Here is a 27096-nt window from a genome sequence, read left to right as displayed (position 1 = left end):
TCCATCTCATGTTGGCCTCCGAATGCATGATAGAGCTGATAAGTTAGCCAAAGAATCTGCCTTTAAAGGAGCCGTTGAGTGTAACCTTGGATTGTCAATGAGCAATCTGAGAGCAGCTGTACACCGAGAACTTCAACAAGATCTTGTAGATCTGAGGCAAAGTGAAATTGACACCAGTAATTCCATCTATCATCATACTATCATGCAAGAGGAGCCACACATCTATGGATCATCCAATAAAATCAGCAGACTTCTAGATGTTACTACTGCTCGGCTTAGACTCGGTTACAAGTATCTCTGGGAATTCTCATTATCTGCTGATGTAGACCTGACCAAATGTAAACTGTGTCAACAAAATTATTCGCACACCCTCCGTCACTATGTGATGGAGTGCGAAAAGATACGTGAATTTAGAGACAATTCTATAACCAATGTTCCAGCGATGTGTCAATATTTCATTCAAAATGATCTGCTACCAGAAATTTTAGCCAAATATCCCCAGTTTGCTAACTGTAGGTAGTAACTAAGTGATTGTAACCTATCCACCGCTGCCCACTGGATGGGGGGCGGTGTGCAGGACAAACATATAAATTTTGACACTAGCTCTCCACATATGTCAGTTGCTTAATTTGGAACCTGTACTTGAGGTCGATCTCGAACCCATTGTTGATGTGATGACTTATATTGAATTTTGTTACTAGCTCATCAAGATTGTAACTTGCTTAGCTAAATGAATTGTGGGGTTCAGTCCCTGAGCCCATTATGTGCCTCTGCAACCCTTTCCACTACCGCCCACAAGATGGGTATGGGGTGCATAATAAATGAACTAAACTAAACTAACTGTTTGGCTATTGATAGTTCAATGTTGACGCAACAGATGGCGTTACCTGTATCTTGTACTGTGGCTTGTTAATAGTGTAACTTGATGTCAACAGGTGGCATAAGCTGTATTATTATTACTTCTGAAATTCTTGTAAACACTGATCTACAAATCCTGAAGCTTATGGTATGTTGCTGTGTTTCTCTAGTTGTAGTGACTTAGGTAAACATTCGCCTTAATCCGGATACCTTGAACAATATATAGAGTTACATATCTGTGTCGTGAGCTAGTTGTGTCATACTGAATTAGTCAACTGTAGACAATTTGTCCTACAGTGAAGGTATTCAGTAATGGAGTAACTCTTCTCCAGCCTTGCTGGTGCCGGTGGGACCCTAATGGAGCTTGCCTAGCCCCCGTGGCTACCACTCAAGCACAAGAGAATAAGGTATTCTATGCCTTAAGTCATGTACATGTTTATATTATATTATATGACTAAGGGGGCGTGGAATACCTAATTCTCAGTTTGAGTGGTAGCCACGGGGGCTAGGCAAGCTCCATTAGGGTAGTGGTGTCCTTGGGATCCTTTCCTTGTTTAAATATAATATATATATATATACTGTATATATATATATTCTCTATTATATGTATATATATATATATATAGTCTCTATTATATGTATATATATATATATTCTCTGAAGCACGTCACAATATTTTATTAATAGATGTGAGCAGAATGTGAGGAGGAGACGAGGAGTGGAAGTGTGTGAGATAAGATATGATTCTGAGGCAATAAGTCTTACCTGTGTTGCTCAAACACTTGTGAACAACATATGAAACACCAGTTAATGTTCCGTCAACTGTTGCTGTTGAACCTTGAAGTTTATTGTGTTCTTAATATATGCACATATATTATTCTTATTACTTAATTATATATTTTTTTAATTAATCTCAAGCTTTTTAATAGTGAGACTTATGGAAGGACGACCATAGGCAGATGTAGCATAGAACATGGAGGTGGGTAACACTAACATGCTAACTTTAGGGTTAAAAGATTTGATTAGTGCGGCTAGTTTATTGTGCGCCCCATACCCATCATGTGAGCGGTAGCGCAAGAAGGATTACAGAGGCCCAAAGGTTTTATTGGACGTCATCGGACATTTTCACATTAACAGTTGCATCGAACCTGCACTTCTTATAATTACGTCAGTTAATTACAAACCTATGTTAGGTTCATGCCCTTAAGATTAGATGTTATTTTATTTTAGGGAATATAATTATTGTAAATTGATACACAAAAGTGCGTACAACACGCAGTCTTTTTGAGGAGAGTGGACCCAGCTCTTACGCTATGGCACCAGGGAATAATGATTCGTAACATGTCATTTAACTCTACTCTAGGGGCACCAGGGTACAGCAATTACGTGTATATCCCTCAACGCTACTCTAGGGGGCCTCAGGGAATATTGATTCGTTTCGGGGCCCCTCAACCCATCTCCTGTGGTCATGTCCCCTGCGCTTATGTCCTCTTGCGTTGTGTTTCCCTAATCTATCCTCGTGGCTTTTTCTTGTTGCACTTTTTCTAGTTTACTTTTGTGCCTCACCGGTGATACTGACTTCATATCTATGTCTATTAAATAAATAGTCTGTCTTCATATCTCTCTGAGGCTGGAGGCCGGTTTTTACAAAGATTCCGTTATATCAACAGAGCGTTTTCCCTGTGTCAGTGGCTCCGTATGCGGGTACCTGCATATTATTTCTTTGATCTGCACCTCTACCAATACGACCTCTCATCCGGGAATGATAGTAGCTACTGTTACTATGGATACAGGTACACAATATTGACGGTTATACCCTAAAACAAGGTTCTGGTGTTAGTGTAACTGTCATTAATTAATCTGATCTCTATCGAGATGGGTTGAGTGAGATGAGATCACATTTATGCGACTCCAGAGCTAACACCACAGGTCCATGTAAACAAACTTACCTTGTTTACCTTGTGTTTATTCATGGGATCAGTGTCCCTGCGGCCCGGTCTCTGATCATGGCTCCCTAGTTGATGAAAAGTATTTCTTTTGTACTGATTTGCTTTTCATGTTAGTTCATTAATACATGGTTCTTATATAATCACGGAATTTTGGATATGTGGACTCGTCACAAAATCAACTTCACAATACATAACATCAATTAGAGGAAGCATCTTGCAACATTGATCACAGGAAGCAACATTAGAACACCTGCACTGCATGTTCACATCTAATCAATATAAAAAGATTACAATAATGTTTCAATATTTTTATTAATATATCTAGAATTAAATTTCTCTCTCTCTCTCTCTCTCTCTCTCTCTCTCTCTCTCTCTCTCTCTCTCTCTCTCTCTCTCTCTCTCTCTCTCTCTCTCTCTCTGAATATACACACATACACACATACAGCCGGCATACTATGCTGACGCACAGACAACATGTGGCAGAACATGTGTGAGCTGTCAATAATCAAACACCTGTGCAGCCTCCCGTATCTCCATCCACACACTATTTCTTTTTTACACAATACTGTTAGCAGGCTGAGAGCTTTCCCTTCCCATGGCTCATGATGAGCCGTACCCCTACTAGCTTTCCACTGGAACACAACCCACCAATCGGTTTACAACCAGATCTTAAATTACTGCTGGATGAACAGTATTGGATTGGTGACCTGTAAGTCCTCCCCAGGTTGACGCGAGGTGTGTCTGTGGAACTCCAAGGTTCCTATTTACTGCTACGTCAACAAAGGCATCAGGTGAAGGCGTTGTTTAAGTGCCCTATCCTTCCACTTGACCCTCCCCCATCTCCCTCTCTCTCTCTCTCTCTCTCTCTCTCTCTCTCTCTCTCTCTCTCTCTCTCTCTCTCTCTCTCTCTCTCTCTCTCTCTCTCTCTCTCTCTCTCTCTCTCTCTCTCAGAGCAGGCAAGTATACTCTTGTTTGATATAATGGAAAATTATGCCCCTTTTTGCTCTGTCATCCATGACGGGAGAGTTAAAACCATCGTTACTTGTATCATTTTATTTTGTCATGGAAAATCCATATTATACAGGAGCTATTCTCATGCATCATCAGGATGCTTTCTAAGCCCATCACCAATATGTTAAAACCATTAAAAGCAAGATATGTGAGAAGATCCCATGAGTCAGATATGTTCTAAGTGGCTTCCATACCACTCACTAACCAGTTAATATATATGTGTGTGTATATCACGAAAATAAACACGCGATTAAAAATGTGACAGTGTCAGACCACGGAGGAAAATTGAAAGAGGAATTTCCTTAAGTACTTTCGTATATTAATACATCTTCAGTAGGAGTAATACACTCCTTCTGAAGATCTATTAATATACGAAAGTACTTAAGGAAATTCCTCTTTCAATTTTCCTCCGTGGTCTGACACTGTCATTCATATATATATATATATATATATATATATATATATATATATATATATATATATATATATATATATATATATATATATATATATATATATATATATATATATGCAATTGACGATCACTAAACACTGATCATTTGTCTGCGGAAAATCCACAGAGAAATGGGAAAGAGAGATGAGCGTTTCGGCCGATCTGGGCCTTTGGTGTTGGTCCAGACCAACACCTGATCCAGTCAGGTGTTGACAAAGGCCCAGATCGGCCGAAACGTTCATCTCTCTTTCCCATTTCTCTGTGGATTTTCCGCATATATATATATACATATATATATATATATATATATATATATATATATATATATATATATATATATATATATATATATATATATATATATTCTCAAATTGTGTAAACATTATCACTGGTATCCCTTATCTGTGTCACGGTTGCGTCTTCTAGTGTTTACATGAGGGCTTCCTTCTTCCTTGCTTTATATAATACACCCACACACATACACACACGTATTGTCCGTCCGTATTCCATGTGACCGTCTTCCTGTTGAATATAACCAGTTATATTGTAGTTATCTGAACTTACCATAAAAGGAACACCCTAAAATATAAATGTCTGATTTATCTTTTTGTTTTCTTCCAAATGTAAACTGGATACCCAGCGGTATTCGTTGGTTTTAAGAAGGCAACTCAAAACTAATTGGTTTATTATTTAGCTGAAATCCTCTTTTTTTAAATTTGTAGCATGGTATTGTTTTCAATATGGCAATTGTGATGCAAATTGTAGTCTGATAGCGAGAGAAGGATAACATCATTTGAGATTTGATAGCCTAAGAATCACTAAGAAAACTGTTTACGTTACAAATATGCAGATACTGATGATAGTAAGAGGCCTAGGCAGACGGTGAAACAAAAGTAGCAATCTTACCTTAATAACAACATGTACAGCCCGTACCCAGACACCAGTTGGGGTTCCTGTTGGGCTTGGTGCAGGCCGCCGGGCTGACACAAGTCCCACCATTGTTCTTACAAAGCTGCTTGGTCACGCACGTCGACTCCCCTGCAAGTCCAACCCTTGTTTTGATCAGCAGTGCCATGGAGCCTAAGGTACTCAGTATCAAAATATATTGATCATCAGTGCCATGGGGCAAAAGGTATTCACAGTATCAAGATATATTGATCAGCAGTGCCATGGGGCAAAAGGTACTCACAGTATCAAGATATATTGATCAGCAGTGCCATATAGCCACTACCCAAAAACAATTTTTGTGTAATTAAATATTTAATGAAATACAGGTCAGAACAGAGTGGGAGGGGCCAGGTAGGCCAGCTGGCATGGGTCTATGATTTTGAGGGAGCCTATTTACATAAAATTGCTTGCCATTACTTCTTTTGTAAATCGTTCTAGTTCTATTATTCAGTTGTGTCACTTGTAAGTGCATCTTACACACTATATACATGTATTTACCCACACGCAAATCATGCGTAGTTACAGCTGAAAAAAACAATTTAATGATCAGCTTGAAATGGGGACTACATTTCCCATCTGGCTTGGAATACCGGCTTAATTAATTGCACGACCCTAGTGAAACATTCTTGCAATGTGGGGTTTGGTGACAGTTTAGGGTCTACCAATTTCCTGGGTCATCACGGCCGCAGTCCTAGTTGAATTTTCGTATTCATTAATGCTTCAATACCTAACATATTTTAATTCCACCACATTATAACATCACTCTTCGCTCGACCTAACTGTTAGTGCTAAAATCACTATGTTTTCAAGGACATTAAGAAGGAAACAGTCAACATACATGACGTCAAGACCGATTAACTATGGAAATATTGCAAGTGAGGTGCCTCAGGGCTCTGTCCCGGGCCCTCAATTGTTTATAAACACTTGTTTATAAACACTTTAGATATGGGACTGAACAGCAACATTAGCAAATTTGCTGAAGGCAGTAAATTAGTCATGCCACGATTACCATGCTCTCCCACGGGGTTATATTAGTTTCATAAATGAAATGAAGATGAGAGTGAAAGGTGATAATGCTAGGCTTCTCACCCAAGACGCAGCAAGAACACGTCGTGCCAGAGCAGCCACCGTCCCACTGGATGCCTTTGCATGGGTGAACACCCTTCGTGAAGCAGTAACCTCCATACCTGGAGTAGCACTCTCCGTTGTCCAAGCAGCCTGAGCCTGCTATTACTGTAAACATAAACGAAATCAACATAAGTGAAGAATACAAAATATACAGATTCGTGCTAGAATCTTTGCTAAAATGCTTTCGGTCCTATTCAGTAACTAACACACACACACACACACACAGCTACGAGGAGAGACTACGGGAATTAAACCTCACTTCGCTGGAAGACAGAAGAGTTAGGGGGGACATGATCACCACATTCAAGATTCTGAAGGGAATTGATAGGGTAGATAAAGACAGTCTATTTAACACAAGGGGAACACGCACAAGGGGACACAGGTGGAAACTGAGTGCCCAAATGAGCCACAGAGATATTAGAAAGAACTTTTTTAGTGTCAGAGTGGTTGACAAATGGAATGCATTAGGGGGTGATGTGGTGGAGGCTGACTCCATACACAGTTTCAAATGTAGATATGACAGAGCCCTATAGGCTTAGGAATCTGTACACCTGTTGATTGACGGTTGAGAGGCGGGACCAAAGAGCCAGAGCTCAACCCCCGCAAACACAACTAGGTGAGTACAACTAGGTGAGTACACACACACACACACACACACACACACACACACACACACACACACACACACACACACACACACACACACACACACACACACACACACACACATACAAACAAACACACAAGCCTTTGACACAGTCCCCCATAAGTGGCTGTTACAAAAGTTGGAGAAACAGGCAGGAATAAAAGGTAAGGTGCTCCAGTGGATAAAAGGATTATCTAAGCAACGGGAAACAACGAGTGACAAGTTACAGCCCCGCTCCTGTGCCAGGCAAGTCCACTACGGGCTCACCATAGCCCATGCTACTTGGAACCTTTATTCCGAGTAGCTGAATCTACAACAACAGCGAGTAACTGTGAGGAGTAAGAGGAGACCTTAAGAGTGGCGAGATGTCACCAGCGGAGTCCCACAGGGCTCTGTACTTGGACCCATCCTTTTTTTTATGTATGTAACCGATCTTCTAGATTTATAGTATATATAAACTATTATTGCTTCATGCTCCATCATCGTATACACCTGTTGCATACCCGCAGACACAGAAGCCACACAACAGATTATACCAAGAGTTTCTTGCAACATGAGACCCTGGTTGACATGTGCGTTTGGTTGGGTAACTCCTCGCTACGAATTAATATTTTTATTATCAGGGGAAAGCGCCAAGCCATTACGACTTTATAGCACTTGGAAGGGGTCAGGATAATGATTTGAGATGGGACGGAGGGAAGGAATGGTGCCTAACCACTTGGATGGTCTGGGATTGAACCCCGACCTACATGAAGCGAGACCGTCCAGTCAAAGTGGTTGGGTTCCTCGCTACAAGTTGTCGGGATGTTCACGTTGGTCAGTGCATGTTTGGTGGAGGCCGCTCACTGGTCCAGTGTGTGGTGATAACTTCCTTGTCCTTAACTCTTTTGGAATTTCTAATTGCTCAAGTTGTTCTAACAGTTCGTACTAACAGGCTGTGGAGGAGAATGCATCTTTATACCTGCTTGTTCATTGGTATAACACAAATATTTACAATGGGCTTGTGGACACCATTTCCTCTTCAAGCACACACACACTCACGAATGCATTATGATACTCATTGGTACAAAAACCTTATATCAAATTATCAAAAAGTAATATTATTCCTGTCCGTTTGCAAACCAAAACTCATCACCCGGGAGTCTTCTGGCTGCCATAACTAGGCACATTTTTGGGCAGTCTGTTGCCAGCAACTCCGCCTCTCGAATAGTACATCACATTGTGACGTATAAATCCCCTAAGGCCAAAAACTATTAACAATTATAGTGGCTCGCAAAATTGACATGATTTCCCGTTTTCAATTCACGGGTCCTAAGTTAGATTAGGATCGGGCAATTTAGTACATCAGCGTTAACAACGTCACTAAACTGGAGAGAACGGGCTGGCCAGGGAGAATGTGCAGTATCGTTCGCCATCTCAGGGTTGCCCTCATTCAATAGTTGTTAGGAGGCGTAGCTCTAGCTCCCTCCCGCAGCCCCTAGTATCTGTATTTCCATCATCATTAGGCTGTGACTCTTCGTCATAATTTGGCTTCTGAGTGACTGCTCTATACTTCCTCCATTTTCACTATTCTCGACTGTGGGCAGTGGAGGCGTCTGAGGGGTACGTCTGGTAGCTCCCATGATTGATGGGGTGGACCTGCCTCATCAACATTGTCATACTGGTTATCTAAACGGATGTAAACATCACAGTAAATCTCGTACACGTTCAGTTGTGGGGTCTGGTGACGAGGCCGGAGAGTCACTGTACCAGAACTAAAGCTTTAGGGAGATCCTATGACTTGCCGTCGGCCTCTTGTTCCAATCGAGGAAGCTTGAAATGGTGTCCTGGTGAATTTAGGCCAAAAAGGAAGCAGTTTTCGTAAACCAAGAGCACCTATGAGAGGGGCAGGGAAGGTGCGGGTAACAGTTGATCGCGGGCTACATCACATTACTCTGTTGTTAGTTTTCTTCATTACGCCAACTACAGTATTGTCTATAAATTAAATCTGGTGGAATGCAATGTGTCAAGCGCAACAACGGTTAAGAAAACGGAGTGTTAACCTTAAGAGAGGGGGGGGGGGGTGGTAAGGAAATGCCTGTACCCATAAGAGAGGGAGATAAGGGCAACTTACTTTTAGGAACGCAGCAGAAGCAGGAGGCAGTACGGCAGCCCTTGCTCACGGCCACCATGCTGGTACAGCTGGTGGAGGCACTTTGGCAGGTGCCGCCAAGTGTCGTGCACCAAGGCTTGCTGATGCATTGGGTCACAGTTGCTTGAGTGGAATAATCATTGTTACATTAACAATTATCTATATATTCAAAGTGATTCAATATACCAAACAACAAAATATTTTTATGATGAATAATATAAAACAACAATAGTGTACTACGTTTGTTTGAAATAAAAACTTTCATTAACTGTTTCATTAAAGCTATCTTGAGACTCAACAGATTCTTAATATGGTAAACCAGAGTGGATAACTGACCTGGCAGACAGCACAAGCAGCTGGCATTCTTGCAGCCCTTGTTCCAGGGGATGCCATTGCACACTGCAGTCTTCAGCTGACATGTACCTCTAAGAGCCAGACACTGTCCGTTGTCCGTACACGCTGCAATTATGGAAAATATTTAACAAACAAAACTGCATATTGGACTCCTGTCGTTATCACATAGATATTTGTCACTGTTCACGAGTGTCTATGTTTTAACTTCTCAAATTTTTTTGAGAATTTTCTCAAATTTTCTCAATTTTCTCGAAAATTTTGGGCATCAGTAGATAAAAGTAAAAAAAAAAAAAAAAAATTTCACAATATTAACCAAGGAATGATGGATTTTCTCCCCGGGACGCAGGATTTGGTCAAGCCAACCCTAGGTAGAGAAAAACATGAGAAAAATCATGTCAATTTGTCTATGAAACCACTTTGTAAAGCTGGTAAGGCCCGTTATTGGAGCAGCCATGGTTACCAAGAGGACAAAGAAAATGAATTAATTCTTTCTTTCGCCATATATGATCAGACATCCTATAGGGCGCCAGCTGATGAATGAAGACATCTACCACAGAGAGTAGAAGTCGCCATGGAAGAGGAATGACATTTAGGTCAATAAGAGGCCAAGAGTTACATTCCTGCAACTGACAAGTAAACTGGAGTGAATTGCCCCTCGTAATATCTCTTAAGAGCTCTCATCGCTTGCCTACTCTCAATACAACGTCTAAAATCTCTTTTCTACTTTTAGAAGTAGAAACGAGTCTTACTACAAACATTTTACGTTTATTTTCTACAATGTCCTTCTAGCCAGGCTCACTCATCGCTACTTCATCAACACACGCAATCACCATCAAAATAATAATTAAAATTTCCCAAAATTTTGTTGTAAAGATTTCATCAAATTATTTGCATTTTCCCATGCAGTCTTAACATCTGCTTAAACTTCCAACTCCAACATGTCTTCGTTGGACACGAATGACTGAAACCTTTAAAATTAATGTACTTACTGAACCCACAACAACACCTGATTTTCAATATTATAAAACTTCAGCACTTGAAGACTGTATTGTATTGAAAAATGCATACAGGACATATCAACGCACATCAAAATAAATTGAGAACACTAAGAACAAGATTGTTGAAGAAAGCGAACTAGGAGTTAGGCTCCACCAGCCATTGTAAGTTACACAACAAGTGGGAGTTGTAGTAAAAGAACAAAAAAAGCCAAACGAACCTTAGGAACAGTTAAACGTACCTTAGGCTTCAAGGAAAGAAAGGGGTTATATAACTCTTCAATGAACGGCAGCGCCACCTTACCTGCAGCAGCACCGAGAATCGTAGTTTTACCAGAAGCGTTCACCATAATTGTACCAGCACCATGCTTGCAGCAGTATCATGCTCCATACCTACAGGAGCACCATCCACCATACCTACAGGAGCACCATGCACCGTAACTGCAGCAGTACCAAACCTGCAGAAGTACCTTACCCGTAGCATTTCCTCATTTCCAGGTCTCGGTTGCACCCGAGGGAACACTTACTCTGTAATGCAAGATGAACATCAGTTACCACCTGTATTATGGTGTGTGTCAGTGGCAGGATTTATATATTTTCTCTCGCTGTGATTCAAATTATATGTTAAATACTCTGCAGTTTAGGCTTTCATGGTGATAACTTCTATTTAAATAATTAATCATTTGAAATGAGTGGAACTATTCCGGATCATTAATGTTTCAAGACACGTAATGTTACATTGCTTATGTTATGAGTGGATATCAGTTATCAGCTGATATCAGTTATCAGTTATCAGCTGATTATTGGTTTGTTATTACCTAAGAGTTTTCTACCAAACTATCTACAATACTGACGGTCTTTTAATGAAATGACTCATCACCCATTTGTTTAGTTTTGTCTATGGATGAATGTAACCTCTAATATTTACCTGAGGGCCACCAACTATAGTGGCCTCAGCAAGAACAGGAAACCAGCGATCTGTCAAAGGTCCCTGATTTTTCCTGATGAGATTTCCCGATTTTAGTTCGTTTCACTTGCCTACTGCACTGTAAGCACTAAAACAGTGATATGTCCCACGTCCCCGTGGCTCTCCTGCGCGTCTAGCTCTATGTACGTCTGCTCGCTAGCCTAGTACTCGACCTAAACATTCTTCTCTCCATTTTATTGATACCTCTTGAGTATTTTGTATATCAGCATCATGTCCCCTCTACTTATTTTTCTTAGTATCAACAGATTTAGCTCCATTAGTCTGTACCCGCAGCTCAGTCTCCCTCAGTTTTGAGACGAGTCTTGCATATGGTGATAGGATGGAGGGCATTGTGCGAGGCTTTCATATGTGTCCATGGGCGAGATGTTGTCGGGTTCCACAGTTATCGTTTCACTAAGTACCCACGAGTTAGTCAGCTTGTGCGGTTGCATCTTGGGGGAGGGCCAGTAATTCAACCCAGGAAGGGTGGATGGGTTAAATATAACCCTAACATGTATATATAAACATTGATATCCCCGACACAATGAATTATTAATTATATTAATGCAACTTGGGCTGCTTGGGCTAATACAACTTATTTGGGCTGCTTCCTGGGGGTGGAGGCCTGGTCGAGGACCGGGCCGCGGGGACACTAAAAAAGCCCCGAAATCATCTCAAGATAACCTCAAGATAACTTGAGTTCCATACCATTCTAGTTCTTAGCATGATCTTGTCATGATAGGAACATATTTCCAGCTGCTACCGCAGGGTGTGTCTTGACTGTGACACAAAGTATCATACGGAACCTGTATCTTCTACCAAGCTCAAGGGTGGATCAGGCATTGGAGAGCAGCGGAAGATGACGATCTATATAGATGATGGATAGTGTATTTACGCTCTCCCTGTGTCCTGCCAGAGTGTAGCTGACTTGGGACACGTGCTTTAATGTTCCAGGCATATTAAAGAGGGTGAGTTGCACACGTTCTTTCATTAACGTTGGTCAGGGTGGGCTCCCACTAGGACTGATGCGGTTTATAAGTTAAATAAATGTTAATACCAGGTTAACGAAGCGATTTTTGTTTACCAGGTTATTGTGGTTTGCATTTTATATGACTAGGACGTCATGAATCAGCTCAACACCTCCGTGGCGCCCCAGGAGAGGCTTACTTGAGGCTTAAAGTCCCAGTTGGACACCAGAAAGTCTGAGAGACTTCCTTATTGTGGGCGTTCATAGTGCGGTTGGTAGGACTTCGGGAACCAGCTGTTGTGGTCCCGAATTCGAGGCTCCAATAGTCCAAGTTATTGAAATTTGATTGTCCACATTATTGTTGGTTTGTAATTTATAGGACTGATGTGGTACTGTAGTGGTCAGTGCAGCCGGTCTGTAACCGCAAGTGCAGGAAGGAGACGTTTGGGATCTTTTGCTTTCATCTGATACCTTTGTTCACCTAGCAATAAAGAGGTAGCAATGAGTTTTTTTTTACTTATTGGTTAATCTATAAGCTATTGTGGTGGCCTTAAAAAAAACAGCGTTTGATAGGTCTTAATCCCAAGACCAAACCACTTAGACGTCTTCAGACGTACTTATGTCAGTCTTACGTTACCTGACAGCTGACGATGGCGACGAGGACTGACGCCACGAAGACCACACGGAAGTAGTGAGTCTCCATACTGATGATGCTTCAGACTCTGGCTGCCAGCAACTAGTTGCGTCACGGAAGCACAGCCAAGACTTCTTTGCCTGCTGCCAGAAGCACTGAGGACTCTCGCTGGTGCGCCACTAGGCTTAAATACCAGCGTCTGAGCACCATAATCAGGAGTGTGATGACTGAACACCTGTGCTTGCCTGCCACTGGTAAACAACAACACACAAGCACCTCAAACGCTTGACCAACATCACCATAACTTTATTTATTTGGCTGTTGCTATTGTTGGGTTAGATGCTGCTCCTGGGAACAAAATGTTGCAAGTAGCACGGGCTATGGTGAGCCCGTAGTGGACTTACCCGGCACAGGAGCGGGGCTGTAACTGATTTATGTAGCGTAAATTGCCAGCTTTGCTGTCTTAATCGATCAACATAAAAACTTATAAACATGAAAGGACGGATAAGAAGAAATTAAATGCTGTAAAAGAAGAAGTTAGATGAGGTCTTCATAAGGGATCGCGAAAAGCTGCCACGGTCTACAAGCACATGGAATACACAGCAAAATACTAGATTGGATAAAACAATGATTAAAGCAAAGTCCCTGAGCCCATTATGTGCCTCTGTAACCCTTTCCACTACCGCCCACAAGATGGGTATGGGGTGCATAATAAATGAACTAAACTAAACTAAAACTAAGAAAGCAAATATCGTCCTAAATGGAAATTAATGGGACTAGAAAAATGTTATGTGTGGAGTACCGCAAGGGTCCATCTTGGGACCCATCATTTTTGTAACATACATCAACGACATTGATGAGAAAATAACAAACCACATCATCAAGTGTTTACATAACACGAAGATCTATGGTGAAGTGGGAAGCGAAAACTATTCTGACGATTTGCAAAGCGATCTATATAATTTTTTTTCTGTATGGTCTTATGACGGGCAAATGCTTTTCAATATTTACAAATGTAAGTAACTTGCATGTAGGACATAATAATGCTGCCATATCAACAACACGACCAAGCAGCAGAGTGACAAAGAGTAAGATGCAGGAGTTTGTTCCGCCAGTCTTTGAAAGTTGCTCAGCAAGTAGGAGCTTAGGTTAAAAGAAAGTCAAACGAACCTTAGGAATAACCAAACAAACTTTTGAGTTTAAGGAAAAGAAAATGGTTGTTCAACTGTAAAGATCTCTGGTGGTGCGCCTCTATCAGGAATACTGCGACTAAGCATGGAGACCTCACCTAGGGGACCTCACCTTGGGGGACCTCACCTTGGAGACTTCACCTAGGGGACCTCACCTTGGGGGACCTCACCTTGGAGACTTCACCTAGGGGACCTCACCTTGGAGACATCACCTTGCGGGACCTCATCTTGGGGACCTCACCTTGGGGGACCTCACCTTGGAGACATCACCTAGGGGACCTCACCTTGGAGACCTCACCTGGGGTCTTTTTTTTAACCAAACATAACCAAACAAACTTTTGAGTTTAAGGAAAAGAAAATGGTTGTTCAACTGTAAAGATCTCTGGTGGTGCGCCTCTATCAGGAATACTGCGACTAAGCATGGAGACCTCACCTAGGAGACCTCACCTTGGGGGACCTCACCTTGGAGACTTCACCTAGGGGACCTCACCTTGGGGGACCTCACCTTGGAGACCTCACCTTGGAGACCTCACCTGGGGGACCTCACCTTGCGGGACCTCATCTTGGGGACCTCACCTTGGGGGACCTCACCTTGGAGACATCACCTAGGGGACCTCACCTTGGAGACCTCACCTGGGGGACCTCACCTTGCGGGACCTCATCTTGGGGACCTCACCTTGGGGGACCTCACCTTGGAGACATCACCTAGGGGACCTCACCTTGGAGACCTCACCTGGGGGACCTCACCTTGCGGGACCTCATCTTGGGGACCTCACCTTGGGGGACCTCACCTTGGAGACATCACCTAGGGGACCTCACCTTGGGGACCTCACTATGGGAACCTCATCTTGGAAAAGACATAATTGCTCTGGAGAAGTTGAACACCAGGCAACCATAACCGTCCCAGACCTGAGCCCACTCTCACACCATCACCGGTCGAGGCCCACAGGACTAACAACACCACAATAGAGACATGACTGTGCTCATTTCATAGATAATCTTAAAAATACTAAACAAACTAGAATATAATAATATCTCCCACTAGGGTCAACAACTTCAAGCTCAACAAACACAATATTGGACGAATAACGGATGTTTTTTTCAAGGTCTCCTGGTTGGAAGTCTGGTCAACCAAGCTGTTGGAGGATGCCACTGCATGCACTCTGGAGAATAAATCACAGCCAGGATGACCACGGCTGTGATTCCTATGTTAACTTCGTACATTGTTTCAACATTGCATATTTACCTGAATTTACCTGAGGGCCACCACCTACATTAGCCTCAACGGGAGGCAGGCTTGTCGAAGGCCCCTCCCCCCCCCCATCAGCCCCCTTGTTCCTGACAAATTTTCCAACTGGCTTTTGACAGCAGTCTTGTCATTTACGGCTTCGGCGAGTAAGCGATTTAATGGGTTTATAACCCTAAGGTGAAAAATGATCTATCTCTCTCCTACAGGGAGCCGGTCGGCCGAGCAGACAGCACGCTGGACTTGTGATCCTGTGGTCCTGGGTTCGATCCCAGGCACCGGCGAGAAACAATGGGCAGAATTTCTTTCACCCTATGCCCCCTGTTACCTAGCAGTAAAATAGGTACCTGGGTGTTAGTCAGCTGTCACGGGCTGCTTCCTGGGGGTGGAGGCCTGGTCGAGGACCGGGCCGCGGGGACACTAAAAAGCCCCGAAATCATCTCAAGATACATTGTACCGTGTTGAGCTTGAAGTCGTTGCCTCTTGTATGTGTTACATGAAAGTTTCAACCACTTCCTTAAAAGGAACCATTTATAGATGTGGTTTGGATTAATATCCTACAACTTGTTCAGTATTTTAAGGATATCAATGGCTCAAGGCCAAGATTCTTGAGATCTGGTTACAAAATCAAGATGTGTGTTCAATGATAAGGTTGCATACTCTGAGTACGTCTGGGTGAGTGGAGGCTTAGTCTCTGATCTCTCAGCTGAGATGACTAAGTTTATCGTCTTCAACGTGGCTTTACTTGGTTCAGCAGGAGGAAAAGAAAATAGTCGTTGCTTGTATAAATATATTTAATAACACATAGTATATATATATGTGTGTAAATCACGAAAATTAACACGTGATGAAAAATGTGATAGTGTATATATATTATATATATATATATATATATATATATATATATATATATATATATATATATATATATATATATATATATATATATATATATATATATATATATTCACTGGTAGAATACAACACGATACTCAATTTAATAATCTAAGACCTAAGGTTTCTTCAGGCTGGGAAAGATGGATATTTAACGCGTCGAAACACTTGGGCAATCCTCGTGTGTGCAGGGCCTCACAGCCCCTGCAGGAGTAGCTGTGAAGTGCAGATAACAACCTGCTTCACGGTTTGCGTCCTCCATGTTTGTGTCAGGGCCTGCGTCTTCCATGCTTCACATATTCCCCAAGCACTGTCCACGCCTCTTCCGTGACACCTGCTGCTGAGGGGGATTAAACACATCCAGTTAACGCAACTGTTTCCCTAATATGGGGCCCGGTGGTACAGTCGGGTTCCTTCTCGACTCACCATCCAGAATTCCGGGTTCGAATCCCGGGCGGAACAGCAATATTATCTCTGACTTTGGAGAAAATGCCCACTGTTGTAGACACTGTTATTTAGTTATATATTGTGTATAACAAGGGAAATTAAGTTTGTTATCAGTGTAAACGCCAAGGAACTTCCTATTTACTCAGCTCATAATTTGGGTATTGTTAATTCTTAGGTTAATTTGATTGTTAGACTTGTTACCAAACAATATGTCAGACGTTTTATCGATGTTAAGGGTATGTTGGGACTTGGTATGTTAGGTTAAGGGTATGTTGGGACTTGGTACGTTAGGTTAAGGGTATGTTAAGGTCTTCAGCCTTGGTAGTATAAACTGTGGCCTCCACTGCTAAGTTGGTCGCTTCTCTCCAGTCCTATAACCATCTTGTGAGCGCAAGGCTCTTGAAAACCCTGGCTTGGTCTATCTCCTTTTATGTTTTTCATGTAAATATTGTATTTATTTAATAATATAAAACTATCAGTTCAATATTCTGCATATATTTGTTTCTTTAGGAGTACCACGAGAATATATATAAGACCGAGCTAGCGAATTGTCGCTAAATAACGTTTTCTGTGACAAAGCGTCTCTGAGATTTAGTCGTAACCGTTATGAAAATAACATGTTATATTATGCGTTCGTTCGGCTAACAAATATATGCAGCTACCCTCACTAACAACATGTGAAGGTACTGGTGATGCCAAGAGACAGGTGAAAGAAAGCAACAATCTTACCTTAATAGCAACATGTGCAGTTCAATCCAACACACCAATTGGGGTTACTGTTGGGCTTGTTACAAAGGCCCGGCGCCACACAGGTGCCTCCGTTGTCCGAACACCTCTTCTTGATAACGCACTTTGTCGTGTCTGCAATGGTTAGTTAATACTCATTACCAATATGTATTAGTCGCTACTGTATTAACACTGGACAATTAGAAAGTAGAATGTAGTACAATTCAATTGGGAGAAACTTCAAAAGGTTTTGTATTTATGGTGCTAATAAAACCTAACCTAACCATCCTAATACAAGCAAAAATATGAGGCCTATGAGATAACTTTTGGATATTTTAAAATCCTCAAATTACTGTAAAAATTCAGTATTCAAGTCGAGTAGTGGTGGCAAGTAGGCTACTGTTTAGGCTAGTAAGTTATAAATTTAATGAACTGCTTGTTCCCTATTTGAGGAGAGAGAGAGAATTTATTATATTGTGAGTTTACGAGGCCATAAAAAATGAGAGTAAAAGACCACTTTCATGCAGTTATGAGGTGAGTGCCAACGTGAGGATCAGTGGAGTCCAGGACTCTATTGCAGAGTTGGAAATATTTCCAGATTATTGGGAAGAGCAACCGACCCCTTACACCGGACTATCGACTAATTTATTTAATTTGAACGGTGGGAAAAGTGTTCTAACAAATAATGCTATAGTATAGTCCTATACTATAGGATTATAATGCTGTTAAGGAATATAAAGACTCATGGTGTTGGAGGAATATATTATACTGGATTAGGTGATGGTTATTTAAATAGAAAAGAGTAAACAAACAGGTCAATTCTGATCAAGAAAGTATTGCAAGTGGGGTGCCTCAAGGTTCTGTCCTGGGACCTTTCTTATTTACAATATATACAAACACTCCAAATGCTGAACTGAACAGCAACATCGTTAAATCTGTTTAAGACGATAAAATAAGGCTATAAATCTTAGCTAAGATCAGCGTGCTTCTATGGGTAGATGAAGATGATGATGAATCATGATCATTTCATGAAGATGAGACTATGAGGTGCTAAGGGAACTTACCCAAGACACAGCAGGCACAGTTGGTACCGCTGCAGCCACCGTTCCACTGGAAGCCTTTGCAGGGGTGAACGTTCTTCGTGAAGCAGTAACCTCCATACAAGGAATTGCACTGACCTTTGTCCTTGCAACCGGAGTTTGCTATTACTGTAAAGATAAATGGAATCGACACAGTATTATCATGAGAGGAGGCCAGCGACAAGATTAAGGCCTGTGTTAGGTAAACTACTCTCTCTTACACACACACACACACACACACACACACACACACACTCTCTCTCACACACAGCGATACTCGTTCCTGAGCTGAAGGGATTAAGCTATGAGGAACGACTGAGAGAACTGGACCTTACCACACAAGAGGAAAAGAGAGAAGAGGAATATGATAACAACATATACGATTCTAAGAAAAATTGACACAGTAGACAAAGCAGCGTTGTTCAAAGCAAGGAACAGCAGAAAGAAGGGACATAGATGATAACTAGAGATGTATAAGTGTCACAGAGACGTCAGGAAGAACTGTTTCAGCGTTAGAGATGTCAATAAATGGAACAGGTTAGACGAAGAAGTCATTGAAGTTAATTCAATTATATATCCTAACTATTATGAGATTATTTCCATTAAGACAACTACAAAATTACCTCATGAGATTTGTATTATCTAGGAGAGGTTAAAACCTTGAGGAGGTGAAGGAGGACTCATCCTTGAGGCGGTGGTGAGTGAGGAAGGACTCACCCTTGAGGAGGTGGAGGCAAGGAAGGACTCACCTTTGGGGAGGTGGGGAAGGACTCACCCTTGAGGAGGTGGAGGCAAGGAAGGACTCACCTTTGGGGAGGTGGGGAAGGACTCACCCTTGAGGAGGGGGTGAGTGAGGAAGGACTCACCTCTGGGGACACAGCAGGCACAAGTACCGTGGCAACCTTTAGGGTCCAAGGCGCCGGCGCAGGTGGCGGCGGTATAGGCGCCGCAGGTGCCCCCGAGACTCTGGCACCACGGCTTGCGGATACACACACTCTCGTTCTCTGGTATAGTTTACAACTATTATTACCAATAATTATATTAATACACAAGTATTATCACAACACTCTGTACCTTCTTGTATATATATATGTTGATTCGAATTATGGGTTCGAGTCATTTCTGGGGTGTCAGTATGGGTTCGAGTCATTTCTGGGGTGTCAGTATGGGTTCCAGTCACTTCTGGGGTGTCAGTATGGGTTCGAGTCACTTTTGGGGTGTCAGTATGGGTTCGAGTCATTTCTGTGGTATCAGTATGGGTTCGAGTCACTTCTGGGGTGTCAGTATGGGTTCGAGTCACTTCTGGGGTGTCAGTATGGGTTCCAGTCACTTCTGGGGTGTCAGTATGGGTTCCAGTCACTTCTGGGGTGTCAGTATGGGTTCCAGTCACTTCTGGGGTGTCAGTATGGGTTCCAGTCACTTTTGGGGTGTCAGTATGGGTTCGAATCACTTCTGTGGTATCAGTATGGGTTCGAGTCACTTCTGGGGTGTCAGTATGGGTTCGAGTCACTTCTGGGGGTGTCAGTATGGGTTCCAGTCACTTCTGGGGTGTCAGTATGGGTTCCAGTCACTTCTGGGGTGTGAGTTTTCAGTTGCATGTATGCCTGGGGACCATTCAGGCTTGTTCGCATATGTTTAAATAAATAATAAATTATATTACAAATACAGGAAAACTTCAAGATATATTGCACCAGGTTTTTGATAATTAAGTTCTGCGCTGTCTCTTAAGCTTTCAATGCTGCGCCTAGTCCTACAAACTTAATGATAGCAAGATAGAGATGATATCTGACCCGGAGATGGGATGCAACAGGTGCAGTCCCTGCCGCTGCAGCCTGTGTTCCATTCAGTGCCATTGCATACGGCAGTCTTCAGTTGACAGGTACCGTTGTACTGTGCACAGGCGACGTTGTTCACACACCCTGCAATAATGGGTAAACACGTGAGAGCATAAACTGTACATTGTTATCATATGAACAAATCCACAAGAGCCGTGACGAGGGTTCGAACCTACGTCCGAGAGGATCCCAGACGCTACCTTGTGGATTTGTTCATTTGATGCATCACGCTATTGTGATTTATGTGTGCAGTGGTTATCATATGTTTTATTCATTTCCCTGTGTGCGATATTCTGAGTATTTCTTGGTTTATTTAACTTCTTATATGTTATGTTTTTTCCTGGGATTGAATGTGCAACTACGTACCTGATTTTCTCGCAAAGATTGCACGATACTTTGTGATTTATTGACTAGGCTTTATGTCGTGTCCCTTCCCCCTTCTTCTTGTACACCACTCTTCCTCCTCCTCACCCACCTTGACCTCTCTTGACCTCTCTTGACCCCCACACAGTACACTCTACACCCCACTTCTCCTCACTACCCTTTATGTGTGCTTAAAGTCAAGCCCAACACATTCTGTTTACCTCAAATAACATGTACCGTACTCGCCATAGCACCTTATACAACATACCGTACCTGTAGTAGCAGAACCATGTACAACATGTACCGTACCTGCCATAGCACCTTATACAACATGTACCGTACCTGTAACAGCAATCGCCTGTAATGTAAAGAGCAATACATTATATAAAATACTAAAAATATTTAATAATGTATTTAAAACTTCACGAATGCTGTAAGTCTCAGCTCATGTACGAAAACATTGCTTATTATTCGTTGTCTATAATGCATAATATTCTTACGTATAAGTTCATCATATAGGGGTAGTTATTGTAATTAACATGTAAAACATCAAATAACCCATTGTATTATATAATGTGAAGCCTATATTGTAATGCTAGGTAGTAGCTGGCAGTGTACCCCCCCACACACGCCTTCACCATAGGCGGGACCAAAGAGCCAGAGCTCAACCCCCGCAAGCACAACTAGGGGGTTGTGCTTGCGGGGGGTATTAGCACACCCTCCCCATGTCCCCCCACACAAACACTCCCCCATTTACTCCAACATACACTACATACACTCCCATCTCCATCACTGCCAACACACACCCTACCCTCCTCAGTGTTACCTGAAGATCACCCCCGGAATGCAAATCTATCGTTTGAACATGTTTTGAAAATCAATATCAAAGGTAACTATATTATTTAAACTGATGTGTAAGTCTACGGACCAGTCACTGAACATTTCACATCCACAGGCTTCGTGAAGGGGGGGGGGGCATTGGGGTAACAGAGATGTTACCCTAGTCAAGAGAGCTGTTACCCTGGTTAGAAAGTTGTTATCCTAGTTAAAGAGCTGTTAACGTAGAGACCTGTTACTCTAGTTAGAAAGTTGTTATCCTAGTTAAAGAGCTGTTAACGTAGAGACCTGTTATCCTAGTTAAAGAGCTGTTATCCTAGTTAAAGAGCTGTTACCCTAGTTAGAAAGTTGTTACTTTAGAGACACGTTACCTGGCAGAGTAGTATGGCAACAGCAACGGCAACAGGGAAATAAAGAACCTTCATGGCGCCGGAAGACTATATATAATGACTGCCTTAGGTAGTTACTGCTGTGATCAACGACGTCTCTGTACTGCCAGTACTGACCACTAGGAACCTATATATATATCAGTGTCTGCCTGATTATATATGGTACAGTTCAACACCTGTGGTCCAGTGGTTACCATTAAACTTAGAATATAGGACACCTCCCGTTAATTCTCCATAGAGGTCACTAAATTTACACTTTATTGGTCCAATAATTAACGCGATGAGGGTTAGTTCACTGGCCTTATTTTCTCCAATTTAACTAAACTATTAATCACGTGATTCTAAAATAAATAAGGCAAATAAGGTAAAAAAAACTGGGTACGAACCATGGCTCAAAAACTGGAAATGAACGGAAAACCATTTTTCCATATTGATGGGCGGGAAAACACTTTTTCCGACCCAGGCTACAATATAGTCACGGAGCACCACGTACACCAGTTGATTAACAATTGAGAGGCGGGACCCAAAGAGCCGCAGCTCAACTCCCCTGCCCCCGGCAAGCACAACTAGGTGAGTACTTCCTGCCTCGAAGTACTCGTGACCTGTGGTGGTTAACAACGCGGCCCATCCTGCCTCTCTTGTCCGGGTCGTCATAGAACCTGTGACGACCATATAACCTGTGATGACCTCCTGCAGGTTCCTAACAAGGGCCTGATAGGGGGGCCTTCTAGTATTACCTCTGTATATGTTTTGGGCTTCCAGCCCAGAAGAGATTTATGCGCCGAAGGTGTGTATGGGTGTGTGTGTAAATTACCTAAGTGTAGTTACAGGATGAGAGCTACGCTTATGGTACCTCGTCATACGAGTACTCTTTGTCGTATGACGCTTTGAAACTACTGACGGTTTTGGCCTCCACCACCTTCCCACTTAATTTGTTCCAACTGTCCGCCATTCTGTTTGCAAAAGTGAATTTTCTTATATTCCTTCGGCAGCTTTGTTTAGTTAGTTTAAATCTATGACTTCTTGTTCATGAAGTTCCAGGTCTCGGGAATTCTTCCCCTATCAGTTTTATCGATTCCCGTTATTATTTTGTATGTAGTGATCATATCGCCTCTTTTTCTTCTATTTCTTGGTTTGTTATATTTAATGCCTCTAACCTCTCCTCGTAGCTCTTGTCTTTCAGTTCCGGGAGCCATTTAATTGCATATCTTTACACCTTTTCCAGTCTGTTAATGTCTTTTTTAAGATATTGGCACCATACGACCGCTGCAGAATCCAACTTTGGTCTCACGAAGGTCGTAAACAATTCATTTAGTATTTCACCACGCATGTATGTAATAGCAATTCTGAAATTAGAAAGCGTAGCATAAGCTGTTCGTACAACGTTGTACGAACTTATGTTTGTAACTCATCTTCTACGTATATACTTTTATCTGAATAAAAATTTGAATTTGAAAAATTTAAATTTGAACGTTCTTTATGTGGTCCTTAGGTGACCGTTTTCTATCTAGGTCCACCCTTAAACCTCTTCATCTAATTTTGTGTGTAACTTTTTCACATATTTTGTAGGTTATGTGTGGTCTATTTTGTCCTATTCCACATGTCTTATCATGACATTCCTTCACACTAAATTCCATTTGCCAAGTGGTGCTCTATACTCTTATTTTATTTATGTACTCACCTAAATGGATTTGCAGGGTCGTGCTAGGCTCCTACTAGTCCTGCCTTCCGGACGTTCGTAGAGTAATTCAATGACTCATTTCTCACATATTTTATCATATTTGCATTTAGGTGTGTGTATTCACCTGTGTGTGTGTTTGTGTATATTTAGCTGGAAGAAGAGAAACTGTAAGCATGACATAAACTATGATGTAAAAGTGAAAGAAAGGCAAAACTTATCTAAAAGTGAAAGCATGATATAAAAATGTACCTAAAAGTGGAAGCATGACAAAATTGATCAGTAAGTGAAAATATGACATAAAACAGGTGTAACGATGAAAGCTACTTCTCCCATGATCAGAAAGATGTCTGCAACATTTAGAAAAAACGACAGAATGTATTAATCTTACTGAAGAATTAGGTATTCAAAGCTGTCATAGCAGTTAAGAGGTGGATAGGGAGAGCAGGGTAATATAGCACCTTAAGATAACGGATACTGAGCTCATAAATATTAAAGTTTGGTGACTTATGACTGAAGAAATATCTCTATTGATGACGTGTGTTGATTAACGAGGTGAGCGGCCATTGATGTCTTGCAGTCCCAACCATTTTTCTGGGCCAGATTTTTTTTTTCCAGGGAAATTCCTGCGTGGGCCCTAAACCTCTGGCTGGCCCACTAAGTGTTGCTGGTTTATGTTTTACTTGGGCGGAGTGTGAGTATTTATGACTCGTATGGTCGCTTCAGTAAGATTTTGTCCCACGTGTTTAACAATTTCTTCTGCCGTTGAAATGTTATTGGGTTTGTACGACTTGTGTCTAATGAGGACTCACCTCAAACACATTATTACTTGACTTTTGTTTAGAATTAAGGACAACTTCCTCTATTATGTTTCTTAGCAAGTATCTGTAGTGCTCGGGATTCGTAGTCCTAAGGTTCCGGGTTCGATTCCCCGGCGGAGGCGAATACAAATGGGCAGAGTTTCTTTCACCCTGATTCCCCTGTTCACCTAGCAGTAAATAGGTATCCGGGAGCTGCTACGGGCTGCTTCCTGGGAATGTGTAACAAAAAGGAGGCCTAGTCGAAGACCGGGCCGCGGGGACGCTAAGTCCCGGAATCAACTTCAAAATAACTTAACCTACAATGTGATTACGCATCAACAGGAGCATAGAACTTAAAGTACAAAATTCCATTGAGGTCTTTGAATGGATAATATTATTGCTCTCATATCTGGTACATTGAGTTTATTGCGGGTAAAATGACCGCGGGGACTTGAATACACAACAAATTATATGTAAATACTAACACCTGTGTGGGACTGAAATGAAACATTTAGAACATTTCTCATCTCTAAACTAATTTTTTTTTCTGCACACACTAATATTTCTTGTAGCTATACCCATTCATATGTTAATGTTTGGGTAATTAACATATACATACCGCCATGTATATGTTTATTAACATATTAACATATACATGGCGGTATGCCAAGTATAACAGGAAGAGGCTTCCTGTTCTTCCTTCTCCTGCTCCTCATTCTTTGCTCTGACATTCACAAGTTCATAGATGATTAAACGGTGGCCACTACTTTAGATTCACATTGTTATTTGAAATTATTACAGATATTACCAGCCTTTTTTTTTAGCGTGAGGTACTGCGTAAAGCCTCACACTTGAGTACCTCGCGGCCCTGACACACAAATACTGACACACACACGTATGCAATAAAAATAATATTGCCGTCTATTCATTTACGAGTATTATATTGTGTCATTTTAATTGGTTAATTTCCTTCTTTCTGAGCGGCTATACCCTCCGGTCAGCTGTAAATATTGACCCGGTGGTGGGGGCTCGACGCCCCCGTGCATATACGCAGTACGGGTATGGTTTTTGTCTGTATTAGCAAATGTATAAAAAGATGGTATTTTGTCACCTGAAAGATGGTAACATAAAACATGGAGGATAATGACCTTCTTGTGGGTAAACGCCCAACAGAAAAGTGACAAACGTCCAACAGAAAATGTGGCAAGAAAGCGTTGTCACTTTTTTTAGTTTTTTTGTTGGGCGTTTCCCCTTTTTTTTGTTGGCTGTTTGCCACTTTTTTTTGTAGGCTGTTTGCCACCCTTTTTTTGTTGGGCGTTTGGGACCTTTTTTTTTTCATTGGCCATTTGGGATTTTTTTTGTTGGGCGTTGGGTAAGGATCTCACATGCGCTCTCTTATTCTATTACAGCGTAGTTGAGGCAGTTGATAGTTGTGTATCTTGACTTTAGCCAAGCTTTTGATACAGTGCCACATGAAAGACTGATTAAAAAAATAGACACATGGTATTGGGGGTGCTATATTAAGTTGGATTAGGGCACGTCTATACCAAAGGAAACAAAGAGTTAGTTTAAATAGATTTAAGTCGGAATGGGAAAATGTTGTAAGTGGAGTGCCTCAAGATTCTGTCCTGGGTCCTCTGATATTCATAATATATATAAATGATTTAGAGTCAGGTTTGAACAGCAATATCTGAAAATTTGCTGACGATACAAAAATCGGGAAGGAGATAATCATGGAAGAAGACTCGCTATCACTATACAAAATTTGGAAATACAAAATTGGGTGGAATTAGTTACCTTAATATAGAACACGAATAACATACAACATCCTTCTCGACATCTAATAACATGATTGATTGATGAAGATTAAATCACCCAAGAGGTGCCACGGGCATGAGTAGAGTGGTAGATATTTTTAGTGGATTTAATCTTTGATCGTGAAAGGCTTTAAATCGCTAGGCTGCTATCGCGGGGGAGGATACTGCTTGACAGTATTTCTGTGGGTGTCCAGCTGCTGGATACTTTTCATTACCAGAAGAATGGCAGTGTTGATGGCTTCAGGGTGGTTACTGCAAGATTCAGGGACTCTTAAAGCTCTTCTAAGGTCGTTGGTTGCTTCACATTCCAGGAGATTTATTTATTTATATATATTTATTTATTTATTTATATATATACAAGAAGGTACATTGTGATTGTGAGGATACATAATATGGTAATTACAATCTCGTAAAGCCACTAGTACGCGAGATAGTGAATTAGTGGTTCAGAGTTCGCTAATTTCCCAGTTGCATCTGAAACCTGCAACAGACTCGTCTCATTCAGCCAATGAGAGTTTGGAGCGATTATATTATTGACATAATATACTCGCTACACTTTAATGGCAAAATTTTGAAAATATATTGTATGTTTCCGATTTTCTGATGATATTGAACATAATTTATGGTTTATAATTAAGTTAAGAGCTCTACTTGTGGCTGACATTCTCCGGCTTGGCGACTTCTTTTGATATTTACTTGCTTGTAGCTGACATATATAATCTGACTGTTTCAGCCATAATTCACCGAGACATC

At 41.6% G+C, this 27096-nt stretch overlaps 1 protein-coding gene and 1 long non-coding RNA gene across 3 annotated transcripts; both read right to left on the bottom strand.

Annotated features, from left to right (window-relative positions):
* Window positions 1–3845: 3845 nt before the first annotated feature.
* On the bottom strand, window positions 3846–9619 carry LOC123763797 (uncharacterized). The gene is made up of 5 exons (XR_006773487.2): window positions 9462–9619; window positions 9108–9248; window positions 6310–6453; window positions 5179–5310; window positions 3846–4794 (listed from the first exon to the last, which is right to left on the bottom strand). It is a non-coding gene; the product is annotated as an uncharacterized lncRNA (long non-coding RNA).
* A 6808-nt stretch (window positions 9620–16427) lies between these two features.
* LOC123763798 (keratin-associated protein 5-1-like) lies at window positions 16428–22170 on the bottom strand. 2 transcript variants are annotated; one of them, XM_069304180.1, is made up of 7 exons: window positions 22031–22170; window positions 21165–21180; window positions 20415–20543; window positions 19491–19628; window positions 18610–18753; window positions 17549–17680; window positions 16428–16709 (listed from the first exon to the last, which is right to left on the bottom strand). In XM_069304180.1, exons 1-6 carry the CDS (start codon window positions 22082–22084, stop codon window positions 17550–17552), a joined length of 612 nt encoding a protein of 203 aa, XP_069160281.1. In that variant the 5' UTR covers window positions 22085–22170; the 3' UTR covers window positions 16428–16709; window position 17549. The 2 variants fall into 2 exon arrangements, with proteins under 2 accessions (XP_069160281.1, XP_069160280.1); XM_069304179.1 differs by having other exon boundaries at window positions 16429–16712.
* Between the last annotated feature and the right edge of the window lie 4926 nt (window positions 22171–27096).

This window comes from Procambarus clarkii, chromosome 52 (genome assembly GCF_040958095.1).
Source record: "Procambarus clarkii isolate CNS0578487 chromosome 52, FALCON_Pclarkii_2.0, whole genome shotgun sequence".
Lineage (NCBI taxonomy): Eukaryota > Metazoa > Arthropoda > Malacostraca > Decapoda > Cambaridae > Procambarus > Procambarus clarkii.
Note: the sequence above shows the minus strand (reverse complement) of the source record. Positions and strands in the feature narration are given on the sequence as shown.

Excerpts from the sequence above, each read along its gene's own strand:
- LOC123763798 (XM_069304180.1), bottom strand. The coding sequence starts at position 22,084 with ATGAAGGTTCTTTATTTCCCTGTTGCCGTTGCTGTTGCCATACTACTC. Across the intron at positions 19,629-20,414 it reads CTGTTGCATCCCATCTCCGG|AGAACGAGAGTGTGTGTATC; the intron begins GTCAGATATCAT and ends AAACTATACCAG. Across the intron at positions 17,681-18,609 it reads CTGTGCCTGCTGTGTCTTGG|ACACGACAAAGTGCGTTATC; the intron begins GTAAGTTCCCTT and ends TAACCATTGCAG.